The following is a 14399-nucleotide window of genomic DNA, read 5'->3' on the forward strand; positions in this document are numbered from 1 at the left end:
TTTTCATTTATCACATAATATATATTTTTACACAGTAATATTACTTGTCCCGATGGGATTCCAAGAAATCCGAAAATAAACTTACACCCAAATTCCATACACTTCACTAGGCAGATATTAAAACTTAAATTCTTTGTATTTCTTAGCTTGTTTCGAATCCGTGTTTTGCTGCCTTTTCCGTTTATTCTGAAACAATAATAAATGTCCACATTTATGTAATTGTTTAAAAAGTGGCAACATTGAAAATGAACGTAAACCAACACGTAAACGTAAACACATTTTGTTCTGTTAATTTTTTAAATATGAAATCTGTAAAATAATTGGTTACTGATAAACTTATTACGGTACATAATAAGAATATGTTTAAAAGATTTACAAACAAATCTAAAACCCAACAACATACCGAAAAAAGTTCGTAATATTATGAATGTGTGGGAGCAAAATAAAATTATAATACAAAATTTGTTGTAATTGAAAATTGTAACATAGCTAAAATGTCACCCTTGTTTTACAATGTAGCTCTGAAGAGCTAGTTATAATATGGCCTTCCAAATCAAAAAGGACCTTATAGAAAGTCCTTTCTGATTTGGGCGGCCACATATTACCATATGACGTTTAATAGTGGTCACGTTAGTGACCCGAATTTTTCATAATAATACGGGAGTATCGACTCCACGGACGCACAGCCCTATCGAATCATCGATTGACCAACCTTTTGTCGTGCGACGTGGTCAGCCAGCATATCGGACAAGTCCTCGCGGCCGCGCGGGCGCTGCTCGCGCAGATGTCGCTCGTAGCGCGCCGCCACCGCCTCGGGCTCCAGCTCCAGCTCGGACGGGTCCAGCGCCACCTCCACGCCGCCCGCCGCCGGCGCCGCCTCGCTGCTCGTGCCCGCCGCCGCCGCTGCTGCCGCCGCCGCCGCCGCCGCAGGCGCCGCCACCGGTCGCTTAGCTGATCACACGTAAATATATAAATAGACACTTTTTTAAAGGTGGATTATGTTATCTGCATTAAAATAATAAATAAATATATTAGGACAAATCACACAGATTGAGCCCCAAAGTAAGTTCGAGACTTGTGTTATGGGATACTAACTCAACGATACTATATTTTTTTTTTTTTTTTTTTATCTTTTTTTTTTTTTTATCTTTATTTAGGCAACAAACAGTCGTTTACAAAAATAGAAATTTACATAAACTATGAGTACAATTTAAAGACCTATAGTGCCCTAAAGTGCTATATTTATATAATAAAAAGGGTTAATTACATGGCAGGAATTTGTAAATAAAATTAACTTAGCGTAGCTTTCCGCTGTTGCTGGGAACATAACAGTGTTAGGTTAATTAGGTTTGTTATATAATTATAAGTTTGTTATAAAATTATATTACTATCAGTTATTATGAACTAGATTGAAAAATGAGTTTTAATCGTTTTAGAGTAGTATTTAATAGATCTATATTTCTATATTCTTTATTATATATGGTGGTGGAACGATGTATAAATGAGTTACGAGTATAGTTTTTGTGTAAATGTGGAGGAGAGAAAAGTGGAATTTTACGTGAGGGACGTACAGGTAAACGCCTAGGAGTAACAAAGGAAATTTTACTCAGAAGTTTTGAAGAATCAATTAAATTATTAAGAATTTTATATAGAAACACCAAATCAAACATTTTTCGCCTGTCATTTAAGGAAAGAAACTTATGATGAAGCAAGGCCTTATTATATGATTCAAATTGTGTACACTCACGAAAATTTAAAGATTTTATAAACTTTTTTTGTACTCTTTCGATTCTATCTATGTGTACTTTATAATTAGGATTCCATACAACACTCGCAAAGTCCAAAATAGAACGAACAAATGCAAAGTATAAAATTTTCATTGTGATGGTTTGTTTAAATGGTTTACTAATTCTTAATACAAAGCCTAATTTTTGAAAAGCTTTTTTTATTGCGAAATCAATGTGTTTCCTAAATGAGAGTTCAGAATCCATAATTATACCTAGATCTCTAATTTCTGTTACTCTCTGCAAAATTTCGTTATTTATTTTATATTCGTATTTAACAATATTTCTTTTTCGTGAGTAGGTAATAATATAGCATTTATCTGTATTAAGATAAAGCTGATTAGAGGTACAGTAGTCTTGAAGAGCCAGCAAGTCCTCCTGTAATCTGTTACAGTCAACCACAGACCTAATTATTTTATATATTTTATTATCGTCAGCATATAAAAGGTGGTGACTGTTATTAAATATGTGTCCTATGTCATTTATATATAAGGAGAAAAGCAAGGGCCCAATATGGGAACCTTGTGGGACCCCGGAAGGCACAGGTAAAAATTGCGAACAGTATCCTTTAATACAGACGGCCTGACTCCTATTACTGATGTACGATTCAATCCACCTAAGGAGGCAGCCATGTATGCCGGCTTCCTCGAGCTTCAAAATAAGGAGTTTATGATTTAATTTATCAAACGCCCGGGAGAAATCGGTATACACGACATCCACCTGTTCATTGTTATCCATAGCTTGTGATAAAAAGTCAGTAAAAGTTACCATGTTACTTTCAACACAACGACCCTTGAAAAACCCGTGTTGTTCTTCTGCAATAAAATTTCGAACTGACAAAGAAAGATGATGAGTCACGAGTTTTTCAAAAATTTTGCCTAGAATAGATAATTTTGAGATTGGCCTATATTCAGTTATTTGTTCTTTGTTTCTATTTTTTGGAATAGGCGTAATCAAAGATTGTTTCCATTTATATGGAAATACACCTGTATCTATTGATTTTTGAAAAATAATTAACATTGGAATTGCAAGTTCTTCGGCGCAATTTGATATAAGCACAGGATGGATGTTATCGGCCCCGGCCCCTTTGTGTATATTTACTTTCTTAAATTCACAAACTATGGTTTCTAACTCGAATTTTATGTGACTTATATCAACAGTTGTGTCATGTGTTTTATCTTGTGATCTAGATGAAAAAGTGGTTTGTGAACTTACACCATTCGAAGAGATAAAAACAGAACCAAAACAATTATTAAATGCGTCACAAATTTTGTTTCCATCAGTTAAACACTCATCTTTATAGAACATATTTTCTGGAATGTCGTTATGATTCTTTTTTGATTTTACAAATGACCAAAATGAGTTAGGGTTTTTTCTAATATTTTCTTCTGAGAATTTAATATACCTATCATAGCAAGACCTTTCTAATTTTTTAAAACGTTTTCTTAAAATGGAAAAAGTATAATAATCTTGCAAATTTCCAAAGCACTTCCATTTTTTATGACATTTTTCTTTCTCTTTATCTAATTTTATCAAGGGTTGCGTGTACCAAGGAGGGAATTTATGTTTGCTATTAAATTTAGAAGTAGGTACATATTTTTCAATAAATTCGTCAAAAACACTATAAAAGTAATCTACCATAGAATTAACGTCAGACAGAGTGTTGAACTTACTTACCCAATTAATGGCATTGAGTTCCATTTTTATAGACTCGAAATCGGCTTTGAAAAAAAGTTTTCTCTTACTTTTCGCATCACTTAAGGAAGATGGAGAAAGAAAGTTAGTGTTTAAAATAATATTTAAGGATTTATGATTCGGATCTTCTTTTACTAAGGGAAAATTACAAGAGTTAACAGTGCATAATTCATTACTAAAAACTAAGTCTAACATTCTATTGTTTAAATTAAATTGATTATTATATTGGGAAAGCAATGAAAAGTTCAAAAAATCCTCGGTAATACAGGCCAAGTTATTGTTATTGGTATGTATATCCATGCATTGGTTATCTACATTATGTGACCAATCCGCTAAAGTGACATTAAAATCACCAAGAACCAGAAAGACGTCGTCTGGATGAGCGTTTATAAAATCGATAACCCTGTCATAAAATGAAGTAAGCAAACACTCATGATTCGGTCCGTGAGATATATACGTAGAAATAATGTGTAAGTAGCGAGGCGATGCAGCGCACGGACGCCGAAGGTCAGGCGAGTACGGCGGCGAGCTTAGCGCCACGGACACCCATACCTCATCTGCCGGCGGCGGCGCACGCATGTCAATCCTGTGTACCGGGCGCAGGTCGCGTCGCACGGCTATCACAACACCGCCACCCATATCCATACCGCTTGCTATTGGGTCGCGATCACATCGATACACCGAGTACCTATTATCAAAGTACTCGGAATCATAGAAGTTATCATTGAGCCAACTTTCGTTTATGCATATAATGTCATAATTTCCTGACAAAACATTTCCTAAAAATTCATGTGACTTTGTACGTAAGCCCCGCACGTTTTGATAGTAAATGGAAATATTATTGTTACCGAATTTTAAATATATTTATTGTTCCACCAGCATATTCGAAACAAATAATAAAATTTAAGACTATATAGAAATAATTACGAGTACATGTTTTCTTACTATAAAAATAAATGCAAAACGAGTTTAGGGTATTAAATATAACTATTATTCTTAACACATTCGACCGGAAATTAAATAGACGGCATAGTCATTTGATTTTGATGAGATCAGATTCACGGGACACCAAAATAGCATGCGAGGTATCACTTTTTCGCACAAAAATTTTACAGTCTGATAACCATATATATTTATATAACTTTTCCTTGGCTATTTTACGAACTTGCTTATAAAGTAATTTATTTTGTGGTGTAAGATGATCACTGATGAAGATGGGACTCGCTGGACCATCCAAACCGGCATCTGCAGTGGTGAGTCCGCGTCGCGCCCGTGCCGCCGTCAACATATCTGTCTTGCGTTTTCTTTGAGTAAAACGGACGATAATATTTGGTGCGAGACTAGCATCACGCGCTGGTTTTATCTCACTTGTCTGGGCATTATTGAAACGTCTTACCCGGTGGATGAAATCAATGTCTGTGGGCTCAAGAGAAATGCCAATCTTAGACGCAATATTACCAACAATGGTGTACAGGTTTTCGCCCTTGACAATTGGTATGCCGGTTATTTCTAAGTTGTGGATTCGTCCTTGTTGCTCTTTTAATCTTAATTGGTCTGTGAGTTCACTAACTTGAGACGCAAGGCTATTAATATCACATTCAATATTGTCCACTTTTTTATTTGTTTTATCATCTGATGATCTCAAATCTGTGATCTCCTTTTTTAACGTTGATTGATCCTCAATAATTTTGTGCATTGTAGCATTTAATTCATTAATTTGTCCTGTAAATGAGTTCACATCATCTCGCAACATGTTTAGTGAACTATTTAACTGTTCAGATTGAGTTGCCAGTGATTCATTGAAAGAAATGGTCATTTTCCTTTGAAAGTCACTCATAATTTCCTGGATATTACAGTGACAATCCGGTGTTTTCCTCTTGGGCCGGTTGGCTTCATGTTTTGGCGATGGAGTTTTGCGTGTGCTCATAGTTAATTATTGTTGTAAACACAAAACACGATAAAATATATTAGATTGAAGCGAGCTAGGCACGTATTCCGCTTTGTCATAAAGCAGGTAGCAATAAAAAGGTAGCCGACTATGTTTATGTAAATTGCACCTTGATTGCACTGATGCACCATTCAAATTAGCACGCACTTACTATAAGACCGGTAATTGAGTCACAAAGCAATGAGATAAGCGTCCTGCCACGAACGAACACTCGACTGAACTGAATTTTATAACCATCTAAGACCCGGGCCAATCAGAAAAAGATCATTTTCCATCATGACCCGACCGGGGGTCGAACCTGGGACCTCTCGGTTCAGAGGCAAGCACTTTACCACTGCGCCACCGAGGTCGTCAAAATAATGGCTACAAAGTAATGACTCTAAATTAATGCTCGTCCTTACATTTAAAGAGATTTTGTCATGCAGTGCCTTATGTCACACCCGTAAGATTTAGATAAACATGACACAGCGCTACTTGGTTTACATACATACATAACACACGCAATGCGTTTTTTTTTCTAATGTCATGTCAGTATATTATAAAATTTTAAGTTCTCGACTACGCGAAATTATTAACTAGAGAGCAGGTTTCCTCACGACGTTTTCTTTCACCGGAAGAGTGGAAGCAAGTGGTCAATGAAAACTACTACACAAACGGACATGGCATAAGTAGCTTTGGAACCTGGGACCTTTCGGTTCACAAGCCATTGTCTTAACCATTGCGTTGTAAGCCATTATTGTTATTTTTACAAATAAATGTTCGAATAAATATGTACAAATAAGTGTTGTTAAAGTGTAAATCTATGTATCTGGAACACCACACACAGGCTAATATTACATGTGGTGTTCTTATAAACAATATCCAGTAAATTAAATAAAAATAAGAGAGCAACTGACCCGTGTTGGCGGCGCTGACGTCGTAGACGTGCGTGGAGGCCATCATGCCGGCCGTCAGCCCCACGCGGCGCTCCGGCAGCACCTGGTACAGTGCCGGCGTGTCCCCGCTGGAGGGGGAGAGGGGGGGGGGTTGTTAGTGCAAGGATATTCATTTATATATTTATGTATATCGCTTACTATTTTGTTATAAATATATATGATATACAATCAAAATTCTATCTTTCTTTCATCGGAGCGTTTTCCTGGTTCCTTACTCAGCCGTTGAGCCTGTAGGTGTATATAGTTTCATATACACATACATAAATACAGTTATTTTTTTTATTTTAGGAGCCTTGGGTTCGTTTCCCTACTTTGTCGTTTCCACAGCGGTTTATGAAAATAAATCAATGAAATAGAATAGTGGCGGTCAAAAGGAATACCAGTGTCATCAAAAATAACACACGTTTTGCTGACATAGAAATAGTATCTCTTTCTCTCTCTAATCCTTACCAGGTAGGTAGCATTCGCGGCTGTAAGGCAGGAAGCTTGGGGACCACGTAAAAAATATAACTTTTAAATTTTGAAAACTATAGTAATTTTGATGATTTGGACATGTTTCGGCTTGGCAACAAATGGCTCAGTATAGTTATTTGGATGACAGAAGGGGAGGCCTGGCTCAGCAGTGGGCCATAAATAAGCTATAAAAAATCTAGTAATTTTACAACCGGCCGCCTGTCTCACATTAACCCTCCTCGTGTTACTATTGCCTATATGTATTCTAGGTACTACACGCCAGAGTGAGCTGTAACAACAAGAGTGGTACCCCTCGTGGTCGTCGAGCTTCTTCTTCCTCAGCTCGATGGTGTCGGGGGTCTCCATGCCGGGCGGCACGGAGCTGATGCCCAGCGGCGTCACCAGCCCGGAGCCCGGCGTCGCGACGCCCGCCGCCAGCTCCCCCGCTGGGGCGCCTTCGCCCTCCGAACCGGATTCCTCTGCGCAATACACACAACGTTTTTATGTGTCAACTAGTGGCAAGTCGCGGCTTCGCTCGGATAAAAACATGCATTATACCTCTACACCTTCCTCAGGAATCACTCTATCTATTCATGGAAAATCCGTGCAGTAGTTTTTTTAATTTATCGCGAACAAACAGACAAACGACCGCGTCTGTCTGTTTGTTAGCGATATAGTAGAGAACTTTGTTTTAAAATATGTAAGGATAAACTTTCCTCTGGAAACATTCTGTAGAATACATAGGGACAGACTTTGTTTTATACTACATAGTGATGATCTAACATAAATGAATTATAATTATGAGTTGTTACGCATTTTCAGCCACAGTTGGGACTCGTTCCTTTGAGGCATGCGTGGGGCTGAAGCCAAAATTGAAGAGAGCTTTTATTCTCATATATTAATTTTTATTATAATAAATATAAATTACTTTTATCACTTAATAATTATTATATTATTACAGATTTGGAAATGGGTTTGTTTGTCCTTCTTTCACGTCAAAACGATGCACACGTGACTGATCCGTAAAAATAAATGGAAGCGAAGGCTTCCTTCAATCTGTAAGGAAGGCTAATACAACACTATTATTGAATTCGATCATGATGTTGAATAAAAATGTTATTTTCAAGATATTAAATTAACTTTAGATTTCTAAGGGCGGGTTGCACCGTCAATTTAATGTGCGCAGATAAACGGAAAGTAACGCCATTTTGTCTAAAATTTTAAACAAAATGATTTACTTTCCTTCTTGTAGACTATAAACGTCAGCGGCGCGCCGGTTGAAACCAACGTCAAACTTGACGATGCAACTCACCATCAGCTAAAAAGTTAATGGAATCAACAAGGTATTTGTAATTTTAGAAAAACATTAAGACATATAAAGATATATTCTTACCTTCTTCTGATTCTTCTTCAGACTCTGATTCGAGCTCTCCCCACATAGTTCTGTCGATGTCTTGGTCCTCGGCATCCTGTTACGACACAAGAAAGATATAAAATAACACATATCTCGTCATTCTTGTAAGCGCCTCGATCAAAATTCCGGCATGATACGGACGAATCCTAATTAAACTTATAAATGCGAAAGTAAGTTTGTTACTTCTTCATAGTTTATCTGCTCAATCAATCTTCTTAAAATTTTGCATATACGTAGTTTGAAGTAATGAGATGGACATACGGTACGGTACCTTTTATCTCGGAAAAAAATTCATGCGGGCAAAAGTATATTTGAACAAGTTTCTTTCGGCATTTCTTCTCATCAGTAGTGGTCGTTTCGAAATGCTAGTGCTAGTTTTTATTTTTAAGAGAATAAATAAAATTTAAATTTGGACTTTAAACGTGGAAATTAAGTCTGTATTGTATTTTTGGCAAATGGAAAGAGTGGGAAAAAATAAAGAAGATGGTATACACACGTCCTGCCCACTGCTCTGGTGTCCGAACACGTCTCCATACAGAGGCTTCCCGGTCTCGTCCACGGGCGGCTTGCCCCAGCCCCCGGCGTGGTAGCCGAAGGCGCAGCCCTCGGGGATGGGCGCGTTGAGTCCCGGGATCTTCAGGTTGGGGTACGAGGGCGGAGGCCCGTAGCGCTGCTGGGCTATCAGCCATGGCGGGGGAACCTACGATGTATACACAATATTGATAAAGAAATTGAAAGCTTTTGCTAATACACAATTAGAAGAAAATTCCAAAATGATCAAATGTATCTGAAGTCACTAAAACACAAAAGTTATTAATAAAACATTAAAATTAAAACTTTGTACATAGTTTCCTAGTTGGGCAAATTGTTGTAAAATAGATAAATAAAAATTAACACTAATAATACTGTGTGTGTTGCAGCTGTTCAAAAAAATCTTTATGACTTGATGGAGTCATGACCTTTTTTCAAAAATATCATTTTTGGTGACTTTTCAAAAACACGATGACTCGACTCAGCTAATACTCGCATATGCTTAATGAAGAAACTGAGAAACCGTTCAGATGAAAGAGAAAGAGAGCGAGGGAGATAGAGACCTTATGTGAGCCCGGGCCGACGGGCATGCCGAGGGCCGTCCGCAGCTCCTCCGAGAGGTCGCCGGGCTTCTTCTCCCGCAGCCGCGTCTCGAACTCCTTGCCCTCGTAGTACAGGTCCCCGTGGATCGTCATGCGAGGCTTCGTCTGCCATCTGCTCGACATTTACAGTCTTGTTATTGGTATTATTATATTTTTAATTATTTATAATAATAAACTTTTCAAGTCAATCATAACACCGGCTTTCACTCATCAAAAATGTATATTTAAAAATAGCGATGGCAGTTTTTTTTTGTTAATGTAGACATGATAGGGATGACCGAAAAAACGCTCAGGTGAGAGAGAGAGAGCGAGAGAGGGAACGACACTGTTTAAGTATATACCGCCAAGCAGCGCTGAACATCCACAATCAGGTGATATGACTTGTATAGCAGGAAGACGTTGGACGCAAGTTTCGCAATATTACATTTTTTTATGTAATAATTGTAAATATTATATAATATACGTCACACTAAATAGCTTATAGCTTACTGGTGAGAGCCCTGCTTAGGCAGGGTTCGATTCCCGCTCGAAACCAGATTTATTAACCCACAACATTTTTAATGGTTTTGGTATAGATGCGATATGAAAAGCTAATAACCGTAATATATATACATATATATATAGTATATGATTTTATATATTTTGATTATTTACCTGTATTATTTTCTTCACCACGTCCTAAATTCACTATTAATTAGGAGAAAAAGTCGTGTCTACAGTTTTCACAGTGGTCAAAAGAGACCAAAATCATGAGTTATTTATGGTCTCAAATATAACAGAATAAAACTGATAAATAATAATAACAAAATTATTTTATCAAATCATCTTGAAATTTTGCATAGATGTAGTTTATATTATGCAGAAGGACACAGGGTACTTTTCATCCCGGAAAATTAACTGTTCCCATGGAATATTTACGCAAGCGAACCCGCGGACAACAGCTAGCTTTCGAATTAATTCTTTGACTTTACTATAACTCACTTAAAGAAGGCATCGTGAAGTTTCTGGTAATCGATATCAATCTTGCCGAGCTTGGGCCTGGTGCGCTCCCTCATCTTGGCTTTCAGGGTCTTGGTCTCCTCCTTGTCCTGAAGCGACGCGCGCATCTCCATGATGCCGGTTTTCTTGATGAAGTCCGGCAGGTCGAAGGGGGGCTTCTCGATACCTCGCTTGCCTTGCAGATACTAGGGAAGACAGTGCACAATTACTCTAATGTCGTAAATGCGAAACTTTCATCTATCTGTCACGCATTTGATTGACGGCTAAAGTGTTGGGCCGATTTTGATGACATTCGGAATAGACAATAGCTAGTTTTTTTATATGTCAATAGCTTAAATTAGCCGCCGTTGTTAGGTTTCGCCCTACATTAGGACAGTCCATATAAGGCTATGGTTCCCGCCCTAAACTAGGACCACTCCGCATCCGTCTACGTCATCCATGTATGTCGTGCGAAGAAGGATAAAAAGTCTCGACAGCTGAGACATTGGGGCACCCGTTATCTGGGCAAACTAAAAAGACTACAGCACTAACCTTCCGCTTGTAGCACCAATGTCGCGGCACCTGCACGGTGTTCCTGTGAGCCTTGAGCTGCACCAACAGCTTGGGGTCTCGAGCTGTGACGTCATACATCTCCACCACGTCCGGCCTCGACACCAGCTGCTTCAGCTCGGCCACAGACAAGCGGGACAGCTTTTTCAGCTTGCGTTTCGACATGCGCTCCTTTTCGTCCGCTGCGTTTTTCTGCAAATATATTTCTTTTTAGATCATCATATATCATATGTCTACATATGTAATATAATAAAATATTCAGAAAACATTGGAATAATTAATGATGCGTCTTCTTTATGTGAGATAGCAGAATAGGGAGCTAGTTTATTTAGATGTGAAAAAGGTCCATTCAGATCATCATAAGTTAGTCCAGCATCAAAATTCAGTCACCTCAGCGGCCTCCTCGTCGACGGCGAACTGGTCCTGCACCTTCTCCTGCGGCTTGCTGGCCGGTTTCGGGGCGTCCTTCTCCTCCTTCACCTCCTGCTTCTTCTCCGCGATCTTGAACGACTCCAGGATGCGGTGGAACTGTCGGTACATCGGCTCCAGCTCGTGGAACTGAATGCTCTCTTGGACGTACCTGGTAATTTACACAAAAACTTACATACCATATTTGATAGTCTCTCTTTCTCTCATCACCACATCTTCCCAAGTAAAATTTGAGAATGTGAGGCCCCGACGCTTTATTTTTCATGGTAAAATTTTAAAATATACCTCAACACTTTAAAGTTTGAATTGTGATTTTAGAACCGGCTGTTTGCCTGTTGCAAGCCTCCTTGAGAATGCTATTATTGCCGCTAAGGTATATGTGTATTGTATGACATCCACAAGAGGTTAAAGAGTGGTCCTATTCTAGGGCGGAACCACACGACATGAGATAGATTTCAAGAATTTATCTTTCTACTTTCACACAAAATGTAGTAAATGGATTTTGTTTTATTTTTGTTACATGGGTAGACTATAAATTTCAAATCTAATGGCACACTATTTATGCATGTTCTATATTTCCTGTTAGAATTTCTCATTCAGTGACAAATCATTATGTACATTTACATTTTAGTTAATTTTTCTAAGTGAGATTACTTTAACTAGAGCATTATATGGTTAAATTCTCATCTCTTTTTTTTTCACTTATTAGGTAAACAATTTTACCATGTATTTTCATGATTATATAGCAAAAAGAGAACATTAAAAGAGACTTATTACAAAATCATTCTGGGGTTGATAAATGTACTGTATCCAATAAGTACTGTGAAGATTGTTTATCGAATCCTAATATATTTGACTATACTAACTCTATCTCGGCCTCTTTCTGGTTTTCTTTGTCACTAGAACTCTCCTTGACGCTCTCCTCCTTAGCCGCTGAGGCGGGTGCGGGAGGGGGGGCAGTCGTCTTCTTCTGGGCCTCCTCTCGGCGCTTCTGTTTCGCTGCTTTCTTCTTCCACTTCTTTCTTTTGTTCTTGTTGGCTTTGTTGACATGAGCCTAAACATTCAAGTATTGTAAATTATATATATATTATTTTAGCTTAGTTTGAAAGTGACATTTAGGTGTTGATTATTGCATACTAGCTGTGAGGAAGGAGAAGCAGGTGGCACATTCTATGTTTTTATTTCTCTCTGAAACCAACATGGATGCTGCCTTCAATTGGTCTATATGAAGGTGTTTCACAGAAAGGCCAGCTGTGGACTTCTAGTGATTGAGATAATGATCAAAAATAATTTATCTGATCGTTTTGTGGTTTTAATCAAGAGAGCAACCACTGAGCGTTGGAGCCCCAGAGTCAGTTTTCCTACTTTTTCTACTCCACTTCACAGTCTTTGGCACCTTAGTAGTAAGACAATGTTCTATCTAACCCTCTTAATACTTCTTCTTTTTCATTATTTCCACTATAACAAGTTTTTGATAAGTGTGTAGACCTTCCAGTTTCAATGCATAGCACTAATGTAATTTTACATAGAATCAAACCTCTTGTCTAGATATAATGGGTGGCTGTGGGGCAGCAGGAACATTGTCTTCATCAGAATCCCCTTCATCTTCCTCAGCATCATACTCGGTACTGATCACAGGGGCCGGTGGAGCTTCAGGCGGATTATCTGCTTCTGTTTTAAATAAATTTTTCAATTATTTTTTACTAATATCATAAATAACAAATAAAATGTTGTTAAACAAAAACTATTAGGCCAATTATGATCATATTTGACACAGAGATAGACTAGACCTTAAGGAATACCATGGGCTACCTTTCATCATGAAGGAAAGCAGTCATGGGCAGTAGCAATGTAAAAAATTTGAGAAATGTATTCTTAGTCTTATCATATGCTCTTTTAGAAAATTTTAGTCTGTAAAATTTTATTGAAATATGCAGTAGTACATACCCTTTTCTTGAGGTTCACCAGTACCACCAAGAGCAGCCTGCCTTTGATCCTTGTATGCTAGGGCTTCTTCTAGTGCTTTAGGCAACACTACCCCTCCTGGGGTTGTGGGTGGAACAGCTTTGGTACGGAACTCTTCTGGAGTATCAATCTTCATTGTGAGAAGTGAAGGCAGTGAAGAAGGAGGTGGACCCTGTGGAGGCGGTTCTGAGTCTTCCACATCTCTATCTTCTTCATCTCCATCGTCACCTTGGTCATCCCAACCTGGAGGGCCGTCTCGGCCTGGTCGTCCCCATCCAGGCGGTGGTCCTGGTGGACCCTGTCCCTCCCATGGTCCAGGCCCCTCCCATGGTCCATGTCCCATAGGCATATTAGGAGGAGGACCCATTCCAGGAGGACCTATATCCATTCCTTGATTAAAATTACCCTTCATATTAGGCCCCCCACGCATCATGTTTGGAGGCATTCTAGAGCCCATGCCAGGAGGTCCCATTGGCGGTCCCATACCCATTCCTGGTGGCGGACCCATTCCATGTGGCGGAGGTCCCATACCAGGCGGCGGGGGACCCATACCAGGCGGCGGGGGACCCATTCCTGGGGGCGGAGGACCCATTCCGGGCGGCGGGGGACCCATGCCTGGCGGCGGGGGACCCATTCCTGGTGGAGGAGGACCTATTCCTGGCGGCGGTGGTCCCATACCGGGAGGACCCATACCCATCATGCCTGGAGGGGGACCCATGCCCGGTGGTGGCATATTCGGCGGTCCTCCTGACGAAGAAACCGGCGGTATAGTACCAGGAGGGCCCATGGATGATGGCATTCCTCCAGGCCCCATTGAGCCAGGAGGAGGCGGCATTGGCGGAAAGTTTGCCATTCCCGGCGGACCCATTGATCCATTGTTGGAAGGAGGCCCGGTACCTGGAGGACCATCCATATTGAGTTCTTATGGAGTCGCACTTATAACAAACACATCAAATAAGCGTCTTTTTTAATGAATATATACAGTTAATTTACAGTAATACATAAACACCAACACGAAAGCGACTGCGAAACTACAGACGCTGTAAGGTTAGAAATGTTTGACTTTGACACATCTTGACATTGCTCTTTAATTTT

At 39.2% G+C, this 14399-nt stretch overlaps 1 protein-coding gene across 1 annotated transcript; it reads right to left on the reverse strand.

Moving 5' to 3' along the window:
• LOC128676867 (splicing factor 3B subunit 2-like) lies at positions 1 to 14363 on the reverse strand. Its single transcript, XM_053757278.2, has 13 exons — positions 13287 to 14363; positions 12877 to 13010; positions 12206 to 12393; positions 11301 to 11490; positions 10893 to 11102; positions 10344 to 10546; positions 9324 to 9474; positions 8726 to 8929; positions 8209 to 8284; positions 7126 to 7294; positions 6324 to 6430; positions 713 to 951; positions 1 to 186 (listed from the first exon to the last, which is right to left on the reverse strand). Exons 1-13 carry the CDS (start codon positions 14215 to 14217, stop codon positions 118 to 120), a joined length of 2871 nt encoding a protein of 956 aa, XP_053613253.1. The 5' UTR covers positions 14218 to 14363; the 3' UTR covers positions 1 to 117.
• Positions 14364 to 14399: the final 36 nt, after the last annotated feature.

Source organism: Plodia interpunctella, chromosome 17, assembly GCF_027563975.2.
Source record: "Plodia interpunctella isolate USDA-ARS_2022_Savannah chromosome 17, ilPloInte3.2, whole genome shotgun sequence".
NCBI classification, from domain to species: domain Eukaryota; kingdom Metazoa; phylum Arthropoda; class Insecta; order Lepidoptera; family Pyralidae; genus Plodia; species Plodia interpunctella.